General features: G+C 41.1%; 1 protein-coding gene across 1 annotated transcript in view; it reads right to left on the minus strand.

Moving 5' to 3' along the window:
* Nucleotides 1-3760: 3760 nt before the first annotated feature.
* cdc6 (cell division cycle 6 homolog (S. cerevisiae)) overlaps nt 3761-25358 on the minus strand; it is a 53179-nt gene continuing 31581 nt past the window's right edge. The window contains exons 8-12 of the mRNA XM_047044011.1: nt 23237-23337; nt 16798-16865; nt 8536-8711; nt 8242-8382; nt 3761-4164 (exon numbers count right to left, since the gene is read on the minus strand). Coding sequence (XP_046899967.1) covers nt 4075-4164; nt 8242-8382; nt 8536-8711; nt 16798-16865; nt 23237-23337 — 576 coding nt within the window. The 3' untranslated portion in view covers nt 3761-4074. The remainder of the gene's footprint in view (nt 4165-8241; nt 8383-8535; nt 8712-16797; nt 16866-23236; nt 23338-25358) is intronic.

Raw genomic sequence — 25358 nt, forward strand, 5'->3', positions numbered from 1 at the left:
TATTGAAATGCCCATGCGGATTTTGTTATGTTGGAATAACAAAAAGAGAATTGAGAGTAAGAATAAATGAACATAAAAGTAATATACGTAATCACGACATTAAATCATCTGTAGCAAGACATTTTGATGAATCTGGGCACGACACCTGACATTTCAAGGCATAGAGGCAGTGAAGGCTCTTAAACGGGGTGGTGACAGAGCGTTATCTCCTTCAGCGGGAGGCTTACTGGATTTTTATGCTTCAAACAGTACACCCTAATGGTTTGAATGAAGACCTGGTTTTGAACTGTTTTTTATGATCTCTCTGTGTAAAGATGTGTATATTTGCACTGGGTTGTGCACATGAGTAATGTGGAGCATAGTTCTCATTGATGTAGGCTATTAGGATGGAGGTGGCTGTAATGGTTGCATTACCGCCTCAATCATTCAGTTTGCATTTTGGTTTAGCCTATTTAATTTGTCAACTCATTTTCATAAGTACTGTGCCTTATTTGCAAACATGTTGTGAATCTGTGCACCTGTTGTTGTCAGGTGATTCACTTGTAACCCTTGACCCCTTTATGATAAAGAGCACCCATTCTGGTGTTCACGCTATACACTGACGATGGCTTAGGCCGAAACGCGTCTGTCATCCCAATAAACTGGTCAATAGGAGCAACGAGCAAGCTTGAGAGTGCGTTTTTTTCTACTTTAAGTTAAATAGGCAAGGACATTTGTTGTAGCCTATATTTCATGTCTGCATAGCCTATATATTCTAAAACTAAAGTTAAAATATAGCTGCAAGCAGCAATGCGGGTTCCTCCCCAAGATGGGAAAATATTTAAAAAATGTACATTGTAGAAGATTAAGAGTTGGACAAGAGAGCAAAACTACTTCATGTAGTTGGCCAACAACAATAGGCTGATTAGGGATTTGAACTCATGAGCATAAGGTTACAAGTCAGTTTCTTCACCCTCTCTGCTACACACCAACTCTGGAGATTTCATCAATAGCTTTGGTCAGCTTTGGGAAAAAGGTTAAGAAACGGTTGATATTTCAAGGTAAAATTGCATGAAATTGCACATGGTACATCAAAATGATGTCACCTTGAAGCCAATAAGGTTTGAAAAACCATAAATCAAAATTGTATTTGATTTATAGACACAAAGGCAATGTGGACATTTACATAAATACACCTCTTTCAGACATTTCGTATTGCATTTCTTGATCCATTTCACCCTGTGTAAAGACATCTGCCCGCACACTATCCCCATCCACGCTGTTCCCCTAAATGCTGCAGCAGCCGCGTGAGGTTTAGAATCAGAAGGATTTTATTTTTCATGAATGTTCAAAAATTCCAAACAAGGAATTTACTTTGGCAGGGAGGGGCATACATTAAACATATAGGAATATTGAAACTTAAATATGTGGACTAACTATACAAAAGGAGCAAAGTCTAGCTAATACTAAGGGGGGTCTAGCTAATACTAAGGGAAATAAAAAAATAAAATATAAGTAGCCCTAATTTACAATCTAACCTAAAAATACAGATAGTGCAAACGATACAATAGTGCAAATTGAAATGTGCAGGGTGTCATTGTGCAGATTGTGATTTAAAGTCAGTGTGAGTCCTTGGCCTTGTTAAAGAGGCCAACAGCGGATGGGAAGAAACTGTTCTTGTGGCGTGAGGTTTTGAACAGGGACAGGGAGTGTCCAGGGTGGGAGGGGTCGGCCACAATCTTCCACGCTCGCCTCAGGGACCTCAAGGTGTGCAGATCCTCGACCTCGAGGGAAGGCAGATTGCAGCCTTTCACCTTCTCAGCAGTGCGGATGATACGCTGCAGTCTGCTCTTGTCCTTGGCAGTGGCAGCAGCGTACCAGATGGTGATAAAAGAAGTGAGGATGGACTCAATGATGGCTGTGTAGAAGTGCACCATCATTGTCTTTGGCAGGTTGAATTTCTTCAGCTGCCGTAGGAAGTACATCCTCTGTTGTGCTTGTGTTTAGATTTAGTCCTAAAATTGCCTTCCACAATTAAAGATTAATCACGACACTGTTCGCAAAGCTGGGTACCCAAGAGCGCTGACACTGATTATTTAGCTGGATAGCTGTACCAGAGGCTGTTTAAGGAGAGCCTTGCCACTTCCTATTAAGCCCCATTGTACCAAATGTTGTTGCAGTTCCACTAGAGTTCCACTGGGAGTGATCGCGGTCGAGTGCAAAATGAATGGGAGTCTATGGAGCTAAGTGGCTAAATTAGTCTCTTTCGCCTGATTGTCGTTGATAATCTCAGATTTTATTGTAGTTTTTGCATGTTCAACATGGATTACAGGTCAAAAGTTGAATGAACGAGTACTTATGTCCTTTCGATTTCTTACAGGGTAAGTCGTTGTTGCCCATAACACACTAGCATTCTGCTAATGAATGGTGATTGGTTAGTGAAGGACTGACTACGACCAGAGATCCCGCTTGATGGCATCCGAAGCAGAACCAGAATGTCAGAGCATTAGCAACATTAGCAACAACATTAGCAAGTCAAAACTCTTTCTAGCATGTGTATTGACAGGGAGAGCCTAACCTGTCAGCTGTGTTGTTGATGCCTCGAGAAAAGTGAAAGTAACCAGAGCTTGCCGTCAAGCAATAACTCTGGTCGTACGATGTGTATGGCGTCAATGACATTTTCAAAGGCTTTTTAGAACGGAAAGGCAATGTAATTTTTTTACCCAGCGGTGTGTATGTTTTTTGCCTCCACTTTCGAATTCAGAATTCAAATTACTGGACAAAAAATGATATCCTGGGAAATACAAGAAATAAGGAAGCAGATTTGAAGCCCCAAATATTTGGTATAAGAACTCAAAAAGAACAGGTGTGAAAGAGATTCTTCCTCTTCTTGGCAAAAAGAGCAAAGGGGGGAGATATTTTGGTTAAATTCACTTGAATATTTATTACAAGGTTAGTAACGATGAATAATTTGAGCATGAATTTAGTAGATTTTGTTATTAAATACGAATTTGGTTGGTACTGTCCATCCATTTAGAAAGTTAATATTTGGGCAAAATGCAAACCATCTTCCAAGAGCTTTAATATTCGAGTAGTAGCAATTCTCAAATATGTACTTGTGCATTTGTAACAGACGTGGTCTTGCAAGTTCTGTCAGAGGCACTATCCGCTCCGACCAAGAGTCGAATTTACCACCTCTGACTTCCCAAGCGCCACCACTACCAACTACGCCAACGAAAAGCTAGGACTTCATTGACGCGGGTGGCCTATTAAATCCTTGAGGAGCGAGTTTCACCACACAACGGCTACACATTTTACATACAAAATACTAACCCCTTTTATAAAAACAGTTGAGGAACGTTAAAGTTTGCGTTGCAGTATATTGAGTATGTTTTCACCAAAAACAATAAGTTTGAAGAAATATTATTTGTAAGATTGATGTAGTCTTTTTTTGCTGTATCTATTCCATATATTTCAACAAATATATTATAGGAATACACGTCTCCACTATTGCTAAGTCAATCTGGAACAAAAACAATGCTCTCTTAAAAATCAGGGAAGAAAACTTTTTTGCGAGCTGTTAAAATATATTGATTATTCCAAATTATGAGACAAATTATGTTTAAAGAACAGCTTCCATAATTCAATAGCTTGCTTATGAAATTTTGAGAGCTTACATGGAAGTCTTATACATAAAAAATTGCAGGAAAATACCACATTTTCTAAATATTTGGTGATTGATTCAACAAAGTGATAAAGAAGGATAAACGAAACAAGAAAGTAATTCAGTATTCACACTTTTATTTCATGAAATCAATGAAGAAAAAAGGTAGCTCAAGGTATTAGCTTATCTTAGGTATTATCAACAGATTCGCCGCAATTAATAATGGCAAGTTAACAGCCTCATACCAAGAGGTTTAAAAAAAGCAAACACATCAATGGTCATTTGAATGATGTACAAAAAAAGTATGGAATAAAGCTTGTGTTTGTTTGTTGTGGTGTTGTATAGTTACACTGCCCAACCAACCCAGTGTAAAACAAAACCATAAAAATTAGGTAATATCTAGTTATGTCCGCAGACGACACAGGGCGAGGTCAAGGGAGGCCAGCTGCCAACATGCTGCCAAGTAGGGCACGATCTTTCAGAGCATTCTCCACATCGCGCTCTTCAATCTTCAAAGAGATCTGCAAATTAGGAGCAATGGGTTTACACACGTACCACACACTTGAGGGAAGTACACTCTATATTGCTAGATGTTATGGTTGCCCAAATAATGAATTTATTTTGTATACAAGTCTGGTCTGAGCATGCACCCAAGCAGTATGGTCTTTAACACTCCAACCAATAAATAAAATGGACTGACCATTCACAGAATCTCAAAGAAAGGTTAAAGCATAGTCAATATCATGAGATGTTCATCTTGGAGAAGGTACCCTTGGTCTCTTTTTCACTTAATGAAATGGCAAACATTTAAGACTAAAGTTGCTGCTGTTAGCATCCAACCTTCTAAAAAGGTTCTTTGTTGTGTCTGTAAATTACTCTCTTTGATAAGAAATGCAAGTTCATTAAATTGTCATCTTAAAGTATGAAAATGTGAACTTGTTTTAACATTGCAAACTGCAAATGACTCGTCTGGCCAACGACCTGAACGAGTTCTACTTTCGTTTTGAAAGACAATTGGACTGCCCTGAACTATCCCTTCCCTCCCCCCTGCTCCCCACCAACTCGGTGATGACACTCTCCATTCAGGAGAGTGAAATTAACAGACTTTTCAAGAGGCAGAACCCACGCAAAGCAGCTGGGCCAGACGCTGTCACCCCTGCCACCCTCAAGAACTGTGCTGACCAGCTGTTTCCGGTGTTCACCTACATCTTTAACACCTCCCTGGAGACATGCCATGTGCCAGCCTGTCTCAAGTCCTCCACTATCATCCCTGTGCCCAAAAAGCCCAGGCCAACTGGACATAATGACTACGGACCCGTCACCCCGACCTCTGTGGTAATGAAGTCTTCCGAGCGCCTGGTGCTGGCACACCTTAAATCCATCACAGAACCTCTACTGGAACCCCTGCAGTTAGCCTACAGAGCCAACAGTTCTGTGGACAACGTAGTTAACATGGCCCTCCACTTCACCCTACAGCACCTGGACTCCCCAGCATCCTACGCCAGGATCCTGTTTGTGGACTTCAGCTCTACCTTCAATACCATCATCCCAGCCCTGCTTCAGGACAAGCTCTCCCAGCTGAACGTGCCTGATTCCACCTGCAGGTGGATCACAGACTTCCTGTCTGACAGAAAGCAGTGTTAAGACTGGAACACAAGTCTCTGACTCCGAGTCCATCAGCACCGGATCACCTCAGGGCTGCGTCCTTTCTCCTCTGCAATTCTCCCTGTACACCAACAGCTGCACATCCAGTCATCCGTCCGTCAAACTCCTGAAGTTTGCGGACGACACCACCCTTACTGGGCTAATCTCTGGTGGAGACGAGTCTGATTATAGGTGGGAAGCGGCCAACCTGGTGACCTGGTGCAGCCAGAACAACCTAGACCTCAATGCTCTTAAGACAGTGGAGATGGTTGTGGACTTCAGGAAGAACACAACACCACTCAACCCCATCACCCTGACTGACTCCCCAGTCAACACTGTGGAGTCCTTCCGCTTCCTAGGCACTATCCTCTCCCAGGACCTCAAGTGGGAACTGAACATCGGCTCCCTCATAAAGAAAGCACAACAGAGGATGTACTTCCTTTGGCAGCTGAAGAAATTCAACCTGCCAAAGACAATGATGGTGCACTTCTACTCAGCCATCATTGAGTCCATCCTCACCTCCTCCATCAACGTCTAGTACGCTGCTGCCATTGCCAAGGACAAGAGCAGGCTGCAGCGTATCATCCGCACTGCTGAGAAGGTGATTGGCTGCAATCTGCCTTCCCTCGAGGACCCTGAGGCGAGCGAGGAAGATTGTGGCCGACTCCTCCCACCCTGGACATTCCCTGTTTCAGTCACTCCGCTCTGGCAGAAGGCTGCGGTCCATCAGGACCAATACTTCATGCCACAAAAATATTTTTTTCCCTTCCGCTGTTGGCCTGTTCAACAACGCCAAGGGTCCACACTGACTCTAAATGACTTCCTGCTTAAACCACATTGCATTACACAATTCTATCTTGTACATTTGTATGTTTTGTAATATTTCATTTTCATATTGTAATTGGAAACTTATATTTTATGGCAACTTATATTTTATTTTATTGTACATTTTATTTAATTCTAATTCCACTTAGTACTGCTAGTTTATGTACCCTTAGTAAAGATAGTCCACATATTTTAATGTTAGGTTCCTATATGTTTATTGTATGCACCTTCCTGCCAAAGTAAATTCCTTGTCTGTGCAAACTTTCATGGCGAATAAATCCCTTTCTGATTCTGAAATGAATCTAGTGTGTAATACACTGCAAACACATTCACACTATGGCATGTAAAATTCCCCTTTCTTTAATAATTAATTACTGCCTGTCTGTCATTGTTTAAATACTCTTTACTTGGGGCTTAGCACGGCTGGAATTGCATGTTAAGCCAAGCAAACTAGATGGAAACATTTAATTTCAAGTTCACTTAAATTAGCTTGACAATTAGATGGAAACACGGCTTGGCTGTCATTAAGAGATACCACTTCTCAAAATTCTAGGTGTGTAACAGCACAGATTGATTTCCAAAATATTTTCAATAACAGTGTTTCCCCCTTGGATTTTTTCCAGGGGGGAGCAGTAGACAAAATGTTGCCTCCCATTCATTTTCAATGGAAGTGATAGTGAAGGCAGTGTGAGATACCTGGCAGCAACATTGCACAAACTTTATTTGCAAATGAAGCAAACTTTTGAGGCGACGAGAAGGAACTGAATTGCCTATACTTATGAAAACAGCTTTCTTGCTTTTGAATATATAGCCTTATTATATATATTGACATACTTTTAGGAGGGCGGGAGAACGTTGGGAAACACTGAATAACTTTGTTGTACATACGACTTAGTTAATTCAGTTCAAGCAATTTCTGTGAATGCACGCATGATGTAGGTGCAGAGTAGGTTGCATGCTGGTAGCTCAACAAATAGGATTAACCGGACATCATATTATATATAAAATATTGCTATAACTACGATGGATATTGTAAAATGTTTGTATCTTGTATATTGTCAGGGCTCTAACTAGGGCTGGGCGATAAATCGATAAAAATAACTATCGAAGTAATGTCTTCCCTCGATAAAGATATCGTAACATTAATTCATTTTCAATAATATCAATAATGTCAATAGAGAATAATCAGGAACAGCAGTCCATTTAATGTCTGTGATGCAGCAGGAAGTGGCGGAGAAATGGTAGCCTATGCTCACTAAAATATACTGAGCACCTCAGTGGAGTAGCTAATGTTAACCGCGGAAAATTAGTCTTATTGCCGAAAACAGTGGCAGCGATAGCCATGGCGAGGGATTAACTTCCAATGAAGAAATTATTGATAAAAAGGGTTTGTTTTCTTCAGTTATTTGGAAGTTGTTTGGCTTTTTTAAAATCCGACAGAGAGCAGAGCAATGTTCGGTGCAAATTGGTGTACTGTAGTAAACAAACAGGTGTCTACCAAGTCTGGTAATACGACAAACTGCAAATGTGGACTTCTTGTTGACCTCGACCTACGGTCTCCTTTAACAAAAGTTTTAACAAATCTCTGCTTACAAAGGTGTTGGTAGATCTGTCAAAGTCCATATTTGGAAAATCCCAAATCAAACACGACAAATCTGGAGCAGACGCCATGTTGTCAACATCTCCAAGGCCACCGCTTGCTAGGTCCGTAAATCGTTTGCTGATCTTCAAACGGTTTTGCGGATTTCTTAGAACGTCTCTGGACCAATAAGAACAGCGTATTGGTCCAATTATAATACTAATATATAAGAAACAGCAAATGTTTACTCCTCGACAGGTCTGCAAACGCCTTTGTAAACCGAGATTTGTTAAAACAAACAAATTGTTTTAACAAATCGAGGCGACAAAGCGTTTGCTGACCTGTCGATATGTCTATGGTTAAAACATGCTCGCAAATACTTTTCCATGCTTGCACACATTTTTACTCGGGTATGCGAGTAATGGGCGCACTGTAGAGCCCGGATTGTGCCACAATATATTGTTTCACCCCTACAAAATACACATACTAAACAAAAGTGTCTGGTACATTAGTCAGAAAAGTTGACAATTACAAGTTCAGTTATTGTTACCTTGGTGAGACGAGCCTCCTTCGCCTTCTTAAGACCAAAGATACCTCGGCTCTCAAGTAGACTGCACAGGGAGAGGCATTCGCCCTGACCCACACTTGCGACCTGTCTCTGGTCACAAAGGCGACTGTACACCTCATGAAGCTAAAGATTAAAAGAAGTGACAGTTTAGTTTTTCCTTTTTTAAACTCACTAACTCAACTAATGCCTTGTTCTCTCCTCAAGCCTGCAACTTAAGATCCCCTGTGGCTGATGTGCCTTGTGTCATCAGCCCCATTACACATTAATGTCCCTTACCTTGCCCAGTGGCATTTCCTTGGTCTTGGCATTGCATGTGAGCAGTAGAAAGCAACACACAAGCAATTTCTGCTGCAAGGGGATGCTCTCCCCCTCACCATTCACAGATGTGGTCATGCGGTCCCCATAAACCTCTGACAGCACACGTGCCACCTGAGGCACGCCAGCACAAGACACTGAGGAGAAGAAATTGAGGGGAGGAGAGAGGGGAGTTAACCATGTAGACATGGAACATGTCCAAAGCACTTATGCAATATTCAAAATATTTCAAATTGACTGCCATTCAGAGTAACTGTCCCCACCTAAATTCAAAATGGATGAAAAACCTCCAACAGGAATCAACTCTTCTGGCATAATTGCGTGTGGGTAAATGTATCTATTTTACATATGGTGATAATTCTGAACGTGTTATTACATGAAAAATTTATAATAATACATTTAATTTGTATTGCACTTTACATTAAAGCAATCTTATTGCTTTAAGTGCTACAGTGCATATAATAATGCAAATTCAAAATAATCAAAATAAAATATGTAGAATTACAATTTTAAAAGATCAAGGTCAATAAATAGTTAAAAGCAAAACCTATAAAATACATTTAGTCAAAAGCTTCTCTTTTTATATATATATATATGTTTTTAGGTTTCATTTAAAAACATCTGTAGTCTGAGGGGCCCAAGGTGATCCAAGATGATTTTTTTTTACGTGACATTCATTGTAAAGAAAGAAGACACTAACAGGTATTTCCATTCCAAATGTAAAAACTTTACGTAAAACAGTATGTGAATGTTCAAACCCATTGTATTATAACAATTACAGATAAATTGTGGTCTCAAAACCACTTAAATAAGTGTTCAACGAGTGGTATGAAAAAATAAATAAAAGGTGAACTATGTAACATGGAGAATATGCATATACTGTGGTTTCAACTATACATTGTGCTATACACTATAACAGATGGCCTAATTCCTTTGGTGTCATCAGGTAGTTTCAGATAAACACTAGAAAAATGTTCACTAATGCAAAATGCATTTCAACTTCACACATAGCGTAATTAAGATATATTTAACTAATCCAAACAATGTGGGTTCTGGGCAATAGTGCCACAAAAAATAACTTGAACACAGAGACAGAGATTCCTAGAATTATAGTTTGATAATAAACAAACATGCACGTGTAGTGAGGTTTGCAAAAATTACATAGATCATGTCCATATATTGCACAAATCAATAAACTAATTATTGTGACAGGCCTATGAGTGCCAGGGTTTACGCAATGATCAGATGGTTCTATACATTTGGTGACGTTGTAGCAACTGACTGTTTTGACACGTAGTGAACATTGAGTGTTAGATATTTTAGCGTGAATGGTATTGTTTTTTGGGACACTCAGGTGAAGAGTGGGGCTGAGCCGTCAACTGATCAGGAGTCCACCGAGGAAGGTCGATGGGGCCGGATTACCTCTTCTGATAAGCATCACCCTATTTATATTCTATTCTACCTAGATCATATTCATAGCTAGCATGCGTTTCCTTAGAATTCCTGTTCATTACACTACCCGCAGACGTAGATGGATCCGCCCAAAGAACACTGCAACTCCAGCTGCTCTCTTCGTCAACCACTCCTTCACTCACTCGCCCCGCTCAACCGGGCAGGGTGGTGGGACAGGTTTGCTTCTTTCCCCACTTATAAAATACACATCCACAACACTCTCTGTTACTGCCAAATCATTTGAACACCATTACTCTTATCACCCAAATAAATGTACCCCCCGGACAAATCCTCAAAATCGAATAAAAGTACCCCCCCAAAATATAAGTACCCCCGGAAAATTGCCAAATCAGCACGCAAACTGTGTCCATATGCTATCAAAATGTGTTCCTACCAGTGTAAGTGCGCATCTTTTACTGTCACTTGCAATCAGGAATAGAAATGGACAGCAAATATACCATTGCTAGGAAAAAACTTTAGTTTGGAAATACATAATCATTGTTAGAACATTTCAAAAAAGACGCTGTCTGGTTACAAATATATGGTAGCACTTTTTCTCAAAAAAGTCAATATTAGGGCTGCAACAACGAATCGATTAAATCGATTATTAAAAGCGTTGGCAACGAATTTCACTAACGATTCGTTGTGTCATGCGATTATTACGCCACTCAATATGTCGCGGAGATGTTTAGTTGAGCGCGGAGCGGAGGTAGAGGAAAGGCCATCGGAGAAACATTGTAACGTTGTTCTGAAACACATGGCAGAGGCAGAGAAATCAGTACGACCCAAGTCATCCAAGGTGTGGGAGCATTTCACACTAAATACATCAAAAAGTGTGTTAATTTACCGAGGTGAAGTTAGTTTCATATTCAACATTTATCTCACATTCGGAAGACGCTACTTCGCGTTAGGGACCGGGTGAAAACGACCCATACCATTTTGAATATATATATATATATATACCAGGAATATAAAACCTCAGACACCAGAGTATCTTAATGTCTGGTATGCTTCTACAGCCTTTACTTTTTCAATTAAGTTTCAAATAAAATGATAGAAAATCACGAATCTTTGAAAAAAGCTTAATCCTCGCAAATCTTAACGTTTTTCAAAATTGTGTCGAAAAATCTTAAATATACACCAGATTATTGTAATAAAGTCTGGCCTACTTCCACACCTTTCAATTTAAAAAAAAGTTTTAAACAAAACTCAAATAAATTGCTCATATTGGAAAATAGCATTAAATCCACGCTAATATAACTTTTTCAAAATTGTGTGCCTGTTTGTGCACATTCTGAAGATTTTTTGCACTGTCAGTTCTGTTTTTGAATAAAGGGTTGGAAATTGATGCTTTTGTTTTTTTATTCGATTAATCAATTAATCGAAGAAAGAATCAACAGATTAATCGATTATTCAAATAATTGTTAGTTGCAGCCCTAGTCAACAGGACTGCAACATAACATGAAAACCACTGGAAATACATAGTTATTACAAAGTAAAAAAAGAGGCTGTCTAGTTACAAACATACATGTACTAGTAATATCACTTTTCCTAAAACAGCTTACATGACAACTGCTACCAAATAAAGCATTGCTAGGAAAATACTTCAATGCCTGTAGCTTGGAAATACATAGTTACAAAGCTGTCAAATAACAAACATGCCATGACTACTGGTATACCTCAACAAACTTAAAGTAGACACGACTGCCGCGCAGCCGATTGCAGGTGCTGTGATATTTATGACATCTCACAGCATCTCATATTCCGTGTCTTGTGCGGCATTCAATCCTGAACTTGCACCAGAACTAGTTACACCTTCAAAGTATCTAACAGCAAGTTCGCAAATATAAAAAAGTAAATACCCTGGGATTTTTATTTGACGATGAGAGGCTTGTTGTATATAGTTTGTGATTGTCATGCTGTGCTGAATGGGAACCGTTATGTCAGTGTACAGTAGCTAAGGCCATAATGAGGCTCTGGCTAACATTTACTGCTTGCACTGACAACCAGTTGGCAGCTAACTTCGTTAGCTAATGTAAGCTACTTGTCAGTAGCTGGGTAGCTAAGGTTTCACATCAAAGAGTTCAAATGTTTCTTCCCTTCCGAAAAAAATACATGGAATTGTCTAAAATTATGTCTCGATTTTCCCCCCAAAAATAAACGTACCGTCCAAAATAAGAACAATTAAGCATGCTTTGATAGGATTAGTTAGAATCACGTACTCTTATCTCCCAAATAAACGCACCGGTACGTTTCTTTTTTCTCCTTCCTTAAATCCTTCTCTGCTCACATAACTGGTGCTAAAACCCACTACTTTCTGAACAAAATTAACTCTGCTTCAAACCCCCCAAACTTTTCTCTACCTTTTCCACCCTTCTTAACCCACCTCCCCGACCCCCCCCCCCCCCCCCCCCTCCACCCTGACAGCAGACGACATCTCCTCCTTCTTTGAAATAAAGTCACAGAAATTGGCGGGGTTTCCCAGATTCTCTAAGAAGCTCTTAGCGCTAAGAACTTCTTAACGAATCTGGGAAACCCGGCCATTAGCAGTCGGTTCCCTAAACCCACCCTCCATGACTGAACCAACTAAATGTCAACTCTTTCTCTCCTCTGTCCGAGGCAGAGATCTTTGACCTCATTCTCTCTGATCGCCCCACCTCCTGTCCCCTTGATCCTGTCCCCTCCCCTCTCCTTCAAACCCTCTCCCCCTCCATCATAACTTTACTTCTCCATGTCCTAAACTCCTCTCTTACCTCCGGCACCTTGCCCTCTGCCTTCAAACAGGCCAGAGTTACCCCTCTACTCAAAAAACCCTCCCTTAATCCTGCCGTCCTCCAGAACTAAAGACCAGTATCACTGCTACCCTTCTTCTCAAAAACAATTGAACGTGCTCTCTCAGAACAACCTGCTTGACCCCAACCAATCGGGCTTCAAGACTGGCCACTCCACAGAGACTGCCCTTCTTTCAGTCACCACTAACCTCCAGTCTGCCAGAGCGGCTTCCAGGTCATCCGTCATCATTCTGCTGGACCTTTCTGCAGCATTTGATACGGTTAACCACCAGATCCTGCTCTACAGACTTTCTGACTGCACTCCAGTGGATCTCATCCTACCTGTCGGGAAGATCCTACCAGGTGTCTCCTGGGGAGGCAAACTGTCAGGCTCTCGCCAGCTCTCTACTGGTGTCCCACAGGGCTCCGTCCTTGGCCCCCTCCTCTTCTCTCTGTACACCACCTCACTTGGACCAATCATCACCTCCCATGGCTTCTCCTACCACTGCTACGCTGACGACACGCAGCTGTACCTGTCGTTCCCCCCGACCGATCCGGGGATCTCAGCTAGGATTGAGGCCTCCCTCACAGTAGGGCTGGGCGGTATGGCCTAAAATGTTTATCACGGTATCATTTGTAAGCACTGACGGTATCGGTATTTATCACGATATTAGTTATTCTTAAAATGTCATGACAAAGCAATCCGCACTGCAGCGGCTAATCTACCACACTCTGATGGATTTGGATTGGGTAACTCCGGTGTGTCACTGTCACCAAAGTTGAATTTTCCAAATTTTGCAGCGTTTAATTGCCACGGAAGATCGACTTCTCAGTACGCGTTAGACACAGTCGCCTACGTTTATGGGATTGCAAAAAAACTTAAATATTTGTGAGTTAGCTCTTATATAATTATAAACAATTATTACATGGCTGAATACTCGATTCTGTGGCCTGCAATAAACATACATTTCATTGGATTTGTCAAACGCACTGTGGTAGATTCATTTTTGCGCAAATGCATGGCTTTCAGGTGGTGAAAGAGATAGCTAGTGTTTCCATCTTTGGCTGGCACAATTCGACGACACAACTCAGAGTAGGCTACTGTTTTGTTGGTTGATGTCGGATAACTTGAAACCAAATCATTTCCAAACGACAGAGGCTAAACATTTTTTACCAATTCTTCTTTGTCCAGCCCTGGCGTTATTTTCAGACATCATTAACGCTTTCTTACACTTGCCAACAAAAGCAGTTTACTAATTTGAATGTTTGCTTCCTCCGGAGTTGCGCTAGCTTGTTTGTTGACTTTCATTGGCTGGCACAATACAGGCAGTGTCCATGCTACATGTTTTTTTGGGGTAAAAGATACAAATTTGAACTAGCCCACTAGGCAGTATCACTTGATATTTTATACCAAATAGAAACACTTTACTGATACATTTATTAATATATTGTGATATCAATAATATGGCAAAATCCATATCATGGCACAACGCAATACCGGTATTTGCATTCATACCGGTATACCGCCCACCCCTACCACACAGACATCTCCGCCTGGATGACCAAGCACCACCTCCAGCTGAACCTCGCCAAAACAGAACTTCTCATCATTACAGCCAAACCCTCCATCTCCCACGATCTTTCAATCACCCTGGGATCTGCGACGGTGACCCCTTCATCCTCTGCCAGGAACCTTGGGGTTACCATGGATGACGAGCTCTTCCTCACAGCCCACATTGCTGCAGTCTCCCGGTTGTGTAGATTCACCCTCTACAACATCCGGAAGATCAGGAGATACCCTTCTGAGCACTCCACCCAGCTGCTAGTCCAAGCACTTGTCCTCTCCAACTACTGGACTACTGCAACTCGCAGCTCGACGGTCTCCCAGCATGCGCAACCCGCCCTCTTCAGAGGATTCAGAGCGCAGCGGCCCGCCTGATCTACAATCTACCCAGACGCTCCCATGTTACCCAGCTCCTCATCTCCCTCCACTGGCTACCCATCACGGCCCGCATCAGATTCAAGACCCTGGTACTGACCTTCCAAGCAGTGAATGGGACAGCACCCAAATACATCAAGTCTCTCCTGCAGCCTTACACGCCCGCCGCCACCTACGGTCTTCTTTAGACAACCGTCTGGTGGTCCCACCGCTCAAGACCGCCCGGTCCCAACACAAGCTCTTCTCCTGTCTGGCCCCCCAATGGTGGAATCAGCTCCCCACTCCATCAGGGTCACTGACTGTCTCCCCATCTTCAAGAAAAGGCTCAAGACGCACTTGTTCCGGGACTACAACGGTACTTAGGAATGGTTTGCTGGACCCAATGTTAATTTCCTCAAGGATCGCAATGACTCTTGCTTAGAGACTTGTTGCTCTTGTTGGTTAGTGGTAACTGATTTAAATTGTTGTACTCACCGTGAAATATTTTTTACTGTTGCTTGCTTGTTCTACAGGCACACTTGCACTTATAGCGATTCATGTTGTTTAATTGTAACTTGTTTAACTACATGCTCTTATGGTTCTTCCCTTTGGCACTTATTTTGGTTATTCACAATGTGTGCTTCATGTTTTGGCTACCCGCAATACTTGGATTCTTGGAAATTTCTTGGAAATCACTTTGGATAAAAGTGTCTGCTAAATGAATAAATGGAAATGATCCCCATCTGGTGACGAGTTGGGTCAGGGGTCGGGGAAGACTCTGGGCAGACCTGGTAAGCCCAAGCAAGAAGTGCGGGTGAACTGGGAACGTTTGGAGAAGGCCCCTGTCCGCGAGATCTTCAACTAACACCTCGGAGTTTCTCAGGCATCCCTGCGGAGGTTTGGGGCATTGAACTGGAGTGGGCAATGTTCAAAGCCTCCATTGCTGAAGCCTCCGTGGAGAACTACGGCCTCAAGGTCTTAAGTGCCTCAAGGGGCGGTAACCCTCGAACAGTGGACACTTACGGTCAGGGAAGCCGTCCGACTGAAGAAAGAGGCCTTCCGGGATATGTTGCTAAATGAATACATCAATATTCATTTTCTTTCAGCCTGCGAGTTAGTCGAGTGCCATGTCATTATCTTCTCCACTTAGCAACTCTTCCTAATTTTCCATCATTTTTAAATTTAAACCACCAAAAAATTGGGTTGGGAAGTTGGGTCTGGGATCGCTCGGTTGGGGAAAAAGTATCCTGCTCCTGTTCGGACCAATCAAATTGTCAGGGCGGGCTTTATACGATGACGGACAGATGATCAACAGTAACGTAATCAACCACGTCACCAAAGAGCGCTTCGGTTGAATTCGTTTTCAACAAACAACATACTACGTTGCTCTGATTGGTTGTAGCTGTATCCAATTGAGCGAAGAGGCATTTTTTTTACGAGTTCGGTTGAAACTCGCCCCATACTCACAGCCCACAGGAGCGGTCAGGCTAATGGAAATCAATCAGTTCATCAAACTTCGCAAATAAATGCTAAAACACTGTGCCCGTTCAAAGGCTGCACCTTACATAATCACCTAAAACAACTTTAAAGCAAACAACTTCACTGCATGTCCTTATGTCCTGAGCAGTACCTGTCGCATTTCAACCTCAAACAGTGTTCAGCGTGCGAGACAATTGAGTTGCAGAAACACGCATTCAAGGAATTGGTTGCTTTTTGTGCTCAATAACAAGAAAATAAATAAATAAATTTCCAAATTGTTGCATCAGTTTCACACAAATATAATTGTACATTCACGTGGATTTCCTGCATCCTAGGAGATGATGATGATATTCCAACTATTTTGCATTCAACGACAAACTTTTTTAAATTATATGAACACAGAATAATAATCAACCATAATATTGAGGCAAGACAGTTATCATCATTTCAAATGATGGGGGGCGGTAATGGACCTGGATAATGGATAGGGGGGCACTGACGCAAAAAAGAATGAGTTCCACTGAGTTAGAGGATCAGGCGGTTCTAACTTTTGACAGTAAGAAAAACACCTATACGAACATGATTGAAGCTATAATTGCTTACCTTTAGTTCCTGCTGTGGAGCTGGACATTTCCTTTCTGTCATTAGATTCCACCATTTCAACAGCTCTCCTGTAACAGGAATATGGAGTCATGCCATTTGGTAATTAAGTACAAATTGGCTAAAATCATTTTCAAGAATCAGTGTTTCCCACACAGACTAATTTGTGGCGGTGCGCCACAGAATCAACACCGGCCGCCACACATTGCGTTTTGTAAAAAAAATGTTTTATCGCTATTTAGGTTAAAACACGCAGCGTATTCATTCAGCTGCATTTCCTTTCCCCTGCTCTCCCTCCGTCTCTCTGTCACTCATGCATCTTTCTCACATATGCACACAGTCACAACGTCAGCACACGTTAGCAACAATGCATACATATGCCGTTCTAGTAAGACCGACAGCTATATCAGCGAGCCTTCAGCATTAGTGCCGTAGCTAAAAGTCGAGGAAAGTTGAGGCTACTTTTCGCTAGGTACCTTACTTACATTTACATTTAGTCATTTAGCAGACGCTCTTATCCAGAGCGACTTACAGTACTCGAAGTTTCCCCTTCGTTCTTTTGGTGAGAAGTCTCAAGAGCTAGCTACTTACCCAGCGTCATGGAGCCGACCAGTTAAATAGTTGTTTAGCACTAGCATTGCTACATGCATAATGCAGAAATTATATGTTAGTTGTTGTTAATTTTGTGAAGGTGTGAATCATTTTGGATTAATATGTAATGTAACAAATTATTGTGTAACGAATTATTAACAAAGGAATTATTACGACCCCCCCCCCCCCGGTCTGACAACTCCCACCCCTCCTCGCCACAATTAGATTTCTAATCTGTGGGAAACACTGAGAATGATATACAGTATTGCTGATATTATGCCGGAGAACATTTTGCAAAATACACCCCTGTGGACAAAATTGTTGGTACCCTTCCGTTAAAGAAAGAAAAACTCACAATGGTCACTGAAATAACTTGAAACTGACAAAAGTAATAATAAATAAAAATGTATTGAAAATTAACAAATGAAAATCGACATTGCTTTTGAATTGTGGTTCACTGAGACTTCTGCACCTGTCGACAGGTATTATGAGCCACTCCTTGTGAGCAAACTGCTCCAGCTGTCTCAGGTTTGAAGGGTGCCTTCTCCAGACTGCATGTTTCAGCTCCTTCCACAGATGTTCAATAGGATTTAGATCAGAGCTCATAGAAGGCCACTTCAGAGTAGTCCAATGTTTTGTTCTTTGCCATTCTTGGGTGTTTTTAGCTGTGTTTTGGGTCATTATCCTGTTGGAAGACCTGCGACTGAGACCAATCTTTCTGACACTGGGTAGCACATTTCTCTTCAGAATGCCTTAATAGTCTTGAGAGTTCATCATACCCTGCACAGATTCAAGACACTGTAGGTACAGTGTTCTTTTCTTTGTATGCTTCATTTGTGGATCTGTGAACATAGAGCTGATGTGACTTGCCAAAAAGCTCCAGTTTTGTCTCATCTGTCCAAAAGACATTCTGCCAGAAGCTTTGTGGCTTGTCAATATGCATTTTGGCAAATTCCAGTCTCACTTTATGATTTGCTTTCAACAGGGGAGTCCTCCTCTGTCATCTTCCAGGAAGTCCACTTTCACCTCTAATCTCTTTGGAAGTTGTTCTGGGCTCTTTGGTTACCATTCGTATTGTCCGTCTCTTTATTTTGTCATAAATGATCCTCTTGCGGCCATGGCCAGGGAGGTTTGCTACAGTTCCGTGGACCTTAAACTTCTGAATAATATGTGCAACTGTAGTCACAGGAACATCAAGCTGCTTGGAGATGGTCTTATAGCCTTTACCTTTAACATGCTTGTCTATAATTTTCTTTCTAATCTCCTGCGGCAACCCTCTCCGTAGCTTTCTGTGGTACATGTTCAGTGTGGTACACACCATGATACCAAACAGCACAGTGACTACTTTTCACCCTTTAAATAGGCAGACTGACTAATTAAAAGTTTGAAGACACCTGTGATGCAAATTAAAGGACATACCTTAGTTTAACATGTCCCTATGGTCAAATTATTTTAGATGGTATCCCTTTATCTTTTCTAGGGGTACCATCAGTTTTGACCAGGCCAGTTTCATTAGTTTGTTTATTTAAATTATTCTGTTGAACCCCAATTCAAAAGCAATGTCTGATTTTCATTTGTTAATTTTCAGATTTTTTTAATAAATACTTTTGACAGTTTCAAGTTATTTCAGTGACCATTATGGGTTTTTCTTTCTTTAACGGGAGGGTACCAACAATTTTGTCCACGAGTGTTTGGATTTAATTTAGTCTGCAACTGTATTTACCCATTTAATTTGAGCTTTCTCAATTGAAGGGATGTGATGCATGATGGGTTTAGCTACAAATGTTCCATCGTACCCTCTTGAAATTACTGCTGACCCAACACTGCAAATTTGATGAACTTTGAAGTATTTCCACACGGCTGACATGATCGCCCTTGTTTGAAAGATTTACGTAAAATCACCCGAGATGAAAACAACAATCTAATGGGTGTGCATTAGGGAGGCCATAATTATAGATTTTTATGGTTCGATTATAGTCTGAGGAATAATCACGGTTTTACGATAGTTATGCTTTAATGTATTGCACAACATTTGGGATGTATAAAAATCATATGAACATTCTTAAGAGTGTTATGTACAACATTTCTTTGATGGCTTTTGTTTTTAACAGTTGCAGCCTTTCGAAACAAATCATAGTTCCCAAATAATACAGTACCAAATATGTAAAACAATGATAATCGTAAATTAATGAATGAAACTACTTTTGTAGTTGTGCTTCTAGGAGTAAATCCTAGTGTGTAACTAAAATGAGTAGCCTAAAATAATAATGCATAAGAGGCACTGGCTACTCATACAGTACAATATAGTGTATGTGCACAAATATGAAACAAAACTTAAGGTTGTGTTCAAAACAACACACACAGTAATAATATTAATAAACAAACAAAAATATGAATATACAAACAAGAGAATGTTCCTGAAGAGCTTTTGTTTGCGATCCAAGCATGAGGTCGGGCCCGGGAACCAAAGACCAAAAAGGTCGAGGAGGACAGCCTTTAGGAGAGAAAGCGATTCCCCATTGATCTGTCACATTAGCATTTTGATTTGGGTCACGAAAGTCTTGACATTTGAATGAGAATGTCACCCGGTAGACCCAGGGCCGCGTTTGTGCAATGGGCAGGAGGGGCAGCTGCCCCGGGCCCCGGCCACTAGGGGGCCCCGGCAGGGGCAATAAAAAAAACAAAAATATATATATTTTTAATGCATTTACCCACCCGTAGTGAAGTCCACGTTCTCTTAGCGTCATGTGTCGTTGCCGGTATCAAAGCATGCAAGACAACAATGGCTTCGCAAGAAGGTGACGTCAAACGAGTTTGACCTGCTTTGCCAAATTGACTTCAACAATTTGATTTGCGACTTTGCCTTCAAAACCGAGAGACGAGTGGACTTAAACTAGTCACACACTGATTATCTAGCCTATGTTCCTTTCAGTAGGCGGCCACAGCTGATAATTAAATTGTTCAATCGAGTTGTTTATAAATATGTGTTTGCACGCTAGACTGCATGTTCCAATGTATTTGACATTGTGGCTGGCTAGGGGTGCGTGTTACAAAGTATTACAATCAGTGGCGATTTCTTTAAGACTGCAAAAAATGTATGGTCAAATATTTACTATTGTGTTAACATTTTAATTGCGTTAGAACACGTTCATATTGAAGACTAGTTCTTTCAGAATCAGCTACATATTAGCGGGTCAACTGACTGATTTCCTTCTCATACATCCCCGTAGCGTCACAGTGCATTTCCCTGTTGAAGCTCAGCTTTCATGAACTTCAATGGGGCTGCTTTGAACAGTTTTATTCAGTGCTTTAAAACTATACGGTCATTGGATGAATGCTGAGATGATCCCGCCTCGGACGCTCAGCGTCTCTGTGGGTGAATGGAGGAGTGGGCTGGCCTGGACGCTGTGCTTCCACATGATGGGTCTGTCGAAAGACTGTATCTCCTTTTGATTGACAGTAATTTTGTACTACAAAAAGTCACCGAAGCTATTCAAGCTCAGTCCCATCGCGGATTTTGCAACTGTAGTTGAAAGACAAACTGCAGCAACCTATTTCTTGGTATTTGCTTGGCGAAATTGCTAACCAATTTTCATTGTACATTTCATACAATTATACACCACGTTACTTGTTTCAGTTTAACCTAATTTCCACATTTCCTCCTTGATTAATATTGTTTTGTTAGATCGTTCATTCATTAATTCATTCAGTTTGCTAGGTTTTACGTAGGGGTGAACTAGCCAGTGAACTAGACAAATAAATACAACTTTTAGGATGTAGGCCAAAAAGAGCAGCCGCCACTGATTACAATGTATCACATACTGATATTTTTGTCTGTCATAATTTAATTACTAATCCCTCTCTCTCGCTCTAATATATATTGATAAAAATCATAGTAATAATAATATATATATATAAAAAAATATTTTGCGTGGTGGGGGGGGGGGGGGGGCCTCGGGGAGGCTTCTGCCCCAGGCCCCAAATTACCTTAACCTGGCCCTGGGTAGACCGCATAGTCTTAGGCGGCAGCCATGTCTCGTCTTGTTCGCGTCATGTCACAAAGTTCATAATTTTACAGTTCGGTCAATTCTACACCAAAACATTAGACACCAAAAAAGTCGAGCAGGGCAACTTTCAAGAGATATGGGAATTCTGTTTTTAGCCTGCTGGTCCAATTATTTTTGTGATATGTGTAAAACTTGCAATCTGAGTAAACCTGCCGTTACACAGTTACACTGTTTTGACGTTAGCCTCAGAGTCAGACTCAAGTCGCTCACTGGCAGTGTGTTCACAATGTTGTATTTCACTCCATTCTACACCAAAAACGTCAGGGAGGACTCCCTTTTGTAGATACGAACCTGCTGAAGATAGCCAACATTTCTTTAACAGAGCCTGTTTCATTTGTCATTTGCCTGAGAAAGCAACCTCCATTACCCAGGCTAGTTTTGCCCATTTCACTCAGTCAGACTACTTAAAGGTCTGGGGGACAAGTGACTTTTGTGCATGTACAAGTGAAACGTAAATGTACTTGTCCAAAGGACAAGTGCCACAAAAAGTTAATGTCAAGCCCTGCAATCCAGTGGCCAGAGATCGACACTCCAAATGTAGGCTTAGGCTATATACCCGGGAGAAGTTCGTCTTTTGCCTCCGACATGCGCAATTGAGCCTGCTGGACGTTGTGTGAAGTATGGTGGTAGTTGGTTTATAGAACTTCCAAGGTAAAAGTCCAGGCGCTAAATGGCTGATGAAGCAGTTTTTTTCTGCGTCAATCCTGGTGAATCAGATAAAGCACTCCAATGTGTTCATGCTTCAGTTGTGTTGCAACAATACTACTGAGGGATTTAGCTGTAATATATGATAGTTCTACATACCACCTTTCATTAGAAACAACAATTATGAAAAGTAATGCCTTTTTATCGTAAGTATTTGACCTTTGTTACCAAGGGTCCTTTTGCAGTCTCCAAAAGAAAACGCCTGGATGTACTCTTAGGAAAACGTGTCAAATATTAATATATTATGGTATTATATTTGACTCTTGACTCGAATTAGGTAAGGCTTCATGCTGTGGTCCAATTTTGTCTTCCAGCATGTGTTTACAAAACAAAATCCAGGCGAAAATAATAACTTAAAATTTCCTTGTGTTCAAGCTTCCAAAAGCTTCTTTTACTCAAGACCAGTAGGATTTAAGCCCAATTTATACTTAGGTCGCAGACACTTTTGAAAAGGTCGCCGACAGAAATGGCGTCAGGGTCAACACTTTTAACCATCGCTTGAAAGTGTCGCCTACCAAGAGAAATTTCTACTGGCGCTGATGTCGTCACAGTGTCGCGCAAGTGTGATTGACTAGATAGACGGCACGCGTCGTTGACTTCATTATTTTGAATTTTCAGTGAATGCTCCATAGCTGTTTATGATGGAAGGACTAGAGGAGAGATTGGCGGAGCAAGTTAGAACATATCCACACCTTAATTATGCCGCTCAAAATTAGCTACAGCCATTTTCTTCGATCGATCACGTAGGCTACAAAGCATAAACGAAGTAACCATAGCTATGAATGTAACAGTAAAATGATTCCGTTTACGTCACGCAAACCTTGAGCACAGGCGACTGTTTCCCGAAGAATAAATGCAGCAGCCCGAGCGACACTTTTTTTCGGTCTGCGACCATTTCAAAAGTTTTGGCGACATGAGTATAAATTAGGCTTTAGAGGGGTCCTGACAACAGGACCCCCTTTTTTTTTTTTGACAGGATTGAGAAGAGGTTAGTTCATTTGAGTTTAGTATGCATTTCTTCATGTGACTATGGTAAAAGCAATTACACACACACACAAAAGTATTAAACTAAATGTTACCTGCAGATGTCTAGAGCCTTCCTGGCATCTCCTGATACAGCAGACACCTTCCTGGCACAAAACTGGATGGCAGATGCATCCAACAGCTTTTCTCCTGACACCTAATATGAGGGTAACAAAGAGCACCACAAGTAATCCACAAAATGTCAACATCCATTTATAAATCCATAAATGCAAGTAATATAATAAAGATATTCAGAAATGTTAAATATGCTAAACAAAGTTTAACATGAGTATTAATTTCTTAACACCTTCATTCAAGTAGAGAATGAGTCGGCAGGTGTGGAAACTTACATTCAGATATTGCAATCAGTCTACTGAATGACGATTGAATGACACAATGACCAGGCTGTTGGTTGGTTAATTACAACTGGATTTTTTCCATCACTTATGTTATTTTTGCCATGCATTTATTTACAACAGTATTCATCACACCATAGTTCATAGTGTACAAACTCAGTTTGGGTGAGTAAACTGTAATTTGGGAACTTTTATGTCTAACTTTCTTAGACATACACAGAACAGGATTCCGAGTACACGCAGCAAGTTTGGTGTGAATCCATAAAAAATGTGCTGAGATATGACCACTTCCTTTTTGGCGGCGTAGTTGTCAAATTTGATACGCTGTACCAGACAAACGATTTTGAAAATCAAAAATCCATACGGTAACTTTTGTGAGGCTCAGTCTGGAGATCCTCTCTAGCATTTTTTAAGAAGATTTGACAAAAATTGTAGGAGGAGTAGCGAAAACAAATCATTTTTCATTACGCTTGTAAATGGCAGAAAATCTTAACTTAGTACCATGTCATAGTTAAACTAATCTTGATCCAGGGAATTCAACAATACCTCAATTTTGAAATTCAGCCATACGCTTGAAAAGTCACATGTGTAAACACACCTTCAAATTTGACCCATTGGTGGTGCTGCAGTAGCCTGGCTCTGCCCTCCTATGTACTTCCGCAAAATTTTGATTTTGCTTCTGTACTAGGTCTGGGAGTTTGACTTTGAAGTCGTTTTTCAGACACAATTTTTTTGTAGGTCCAATCAGCGAACAGAGGGAGTGGCTGAGAACGATGACGTTAATGTCGTGCACTAGTTTGAGTAGTTCAGTAATGGCGGCGGAGAAAGATGCGAGCGAAGCTATTCTGCGGTTGTGGCAACGCTGCCGAATATCCATAGGTTAAAGCCGGAGCAAGAACATTCCTTGCTGAGTTTTGTTGGTGGCCATGATGTTGTGGCCCTCCTTCCCATGGGGTTCTGGAAAAGTTTGATTTTCCAGCTACGGCAGCCAGCTCTGTAACAGTAGTGGTGAAGGAGTTAGCTAAGGCGAACACTTGCGATTGGTTATGGCAAATCAGAGTGGCTCTGGCAGATCCAATAGTTTTAAACTTCAAAAGCCTTCAAGGAAGTTAACGTTTGTCAATGGAGCGATCCCAGACCCTCCGTACAAATGAAATGTACGAGGGTCTGGTTAGGACCAGGTTAGTGCTACAGTGCTCAAATAGGAGACATGAAACTAGGTAAAAATGTGTGCCAAATTTAAAAACTTTTCACCATACGGTTCAAGGGGCTGCCATAGACACCAATGTGTGAAAGTTTAGACATACAGTATTTCTTTGATTAAACACCGCCCTCAAATTAACACTGCACCAAAAATGAACATTGTGTAATAAACGCACCCCCAATTAAATACTGCACCCAAAAAAATCTGAAAACTGTTATTTAATTGGTTCAATTAAAACACGGCAACTCTACATTTTACTCACGCGTACAGAAAAGGTACTTCTATGCTAAAGAGTAAAATGTAGCCTAGAGGTGCCAGTACTGCATACCGGTGTGTACTCTACCACTGACAGAAAGCGTCAGTGTCACAGAGATTTGTACCCAGAGGGCACTAGCACTACGTGAATACCTCGGGTCTTGACGAAACACGTAAAGGCAAGCAGTCGGCCCACTATATCAGAAGTTCGCCTACCCACGGACGCTAGATTCGAAGTTAACTCGACAGCATCAACTGATACCTGAGTAAAACAGATTTTTCACTGCTGCTTTCAAACCTAGAAACTAGATGAGTTTTGTTTGTAAGTCATTATGTTAGTCTGGCTATTTTTACTCTCAGTCC

The sequence above is a fragment of the Hypomesus transpacificus genome, chromosome 21 (assembly GCF_021917145.1).
Source record: "Hypomesus transpacificus isolate Combined female chromosome 21, fHypTra1, whole genome shotgun sequence".
Classification (NCBI taxonomy): Eukaryota; Metazoa; Chordata; class Actinopteri; order Osmeriformes; family Osmeridae; genus Hypomesus; species Hypomesus transpacificus.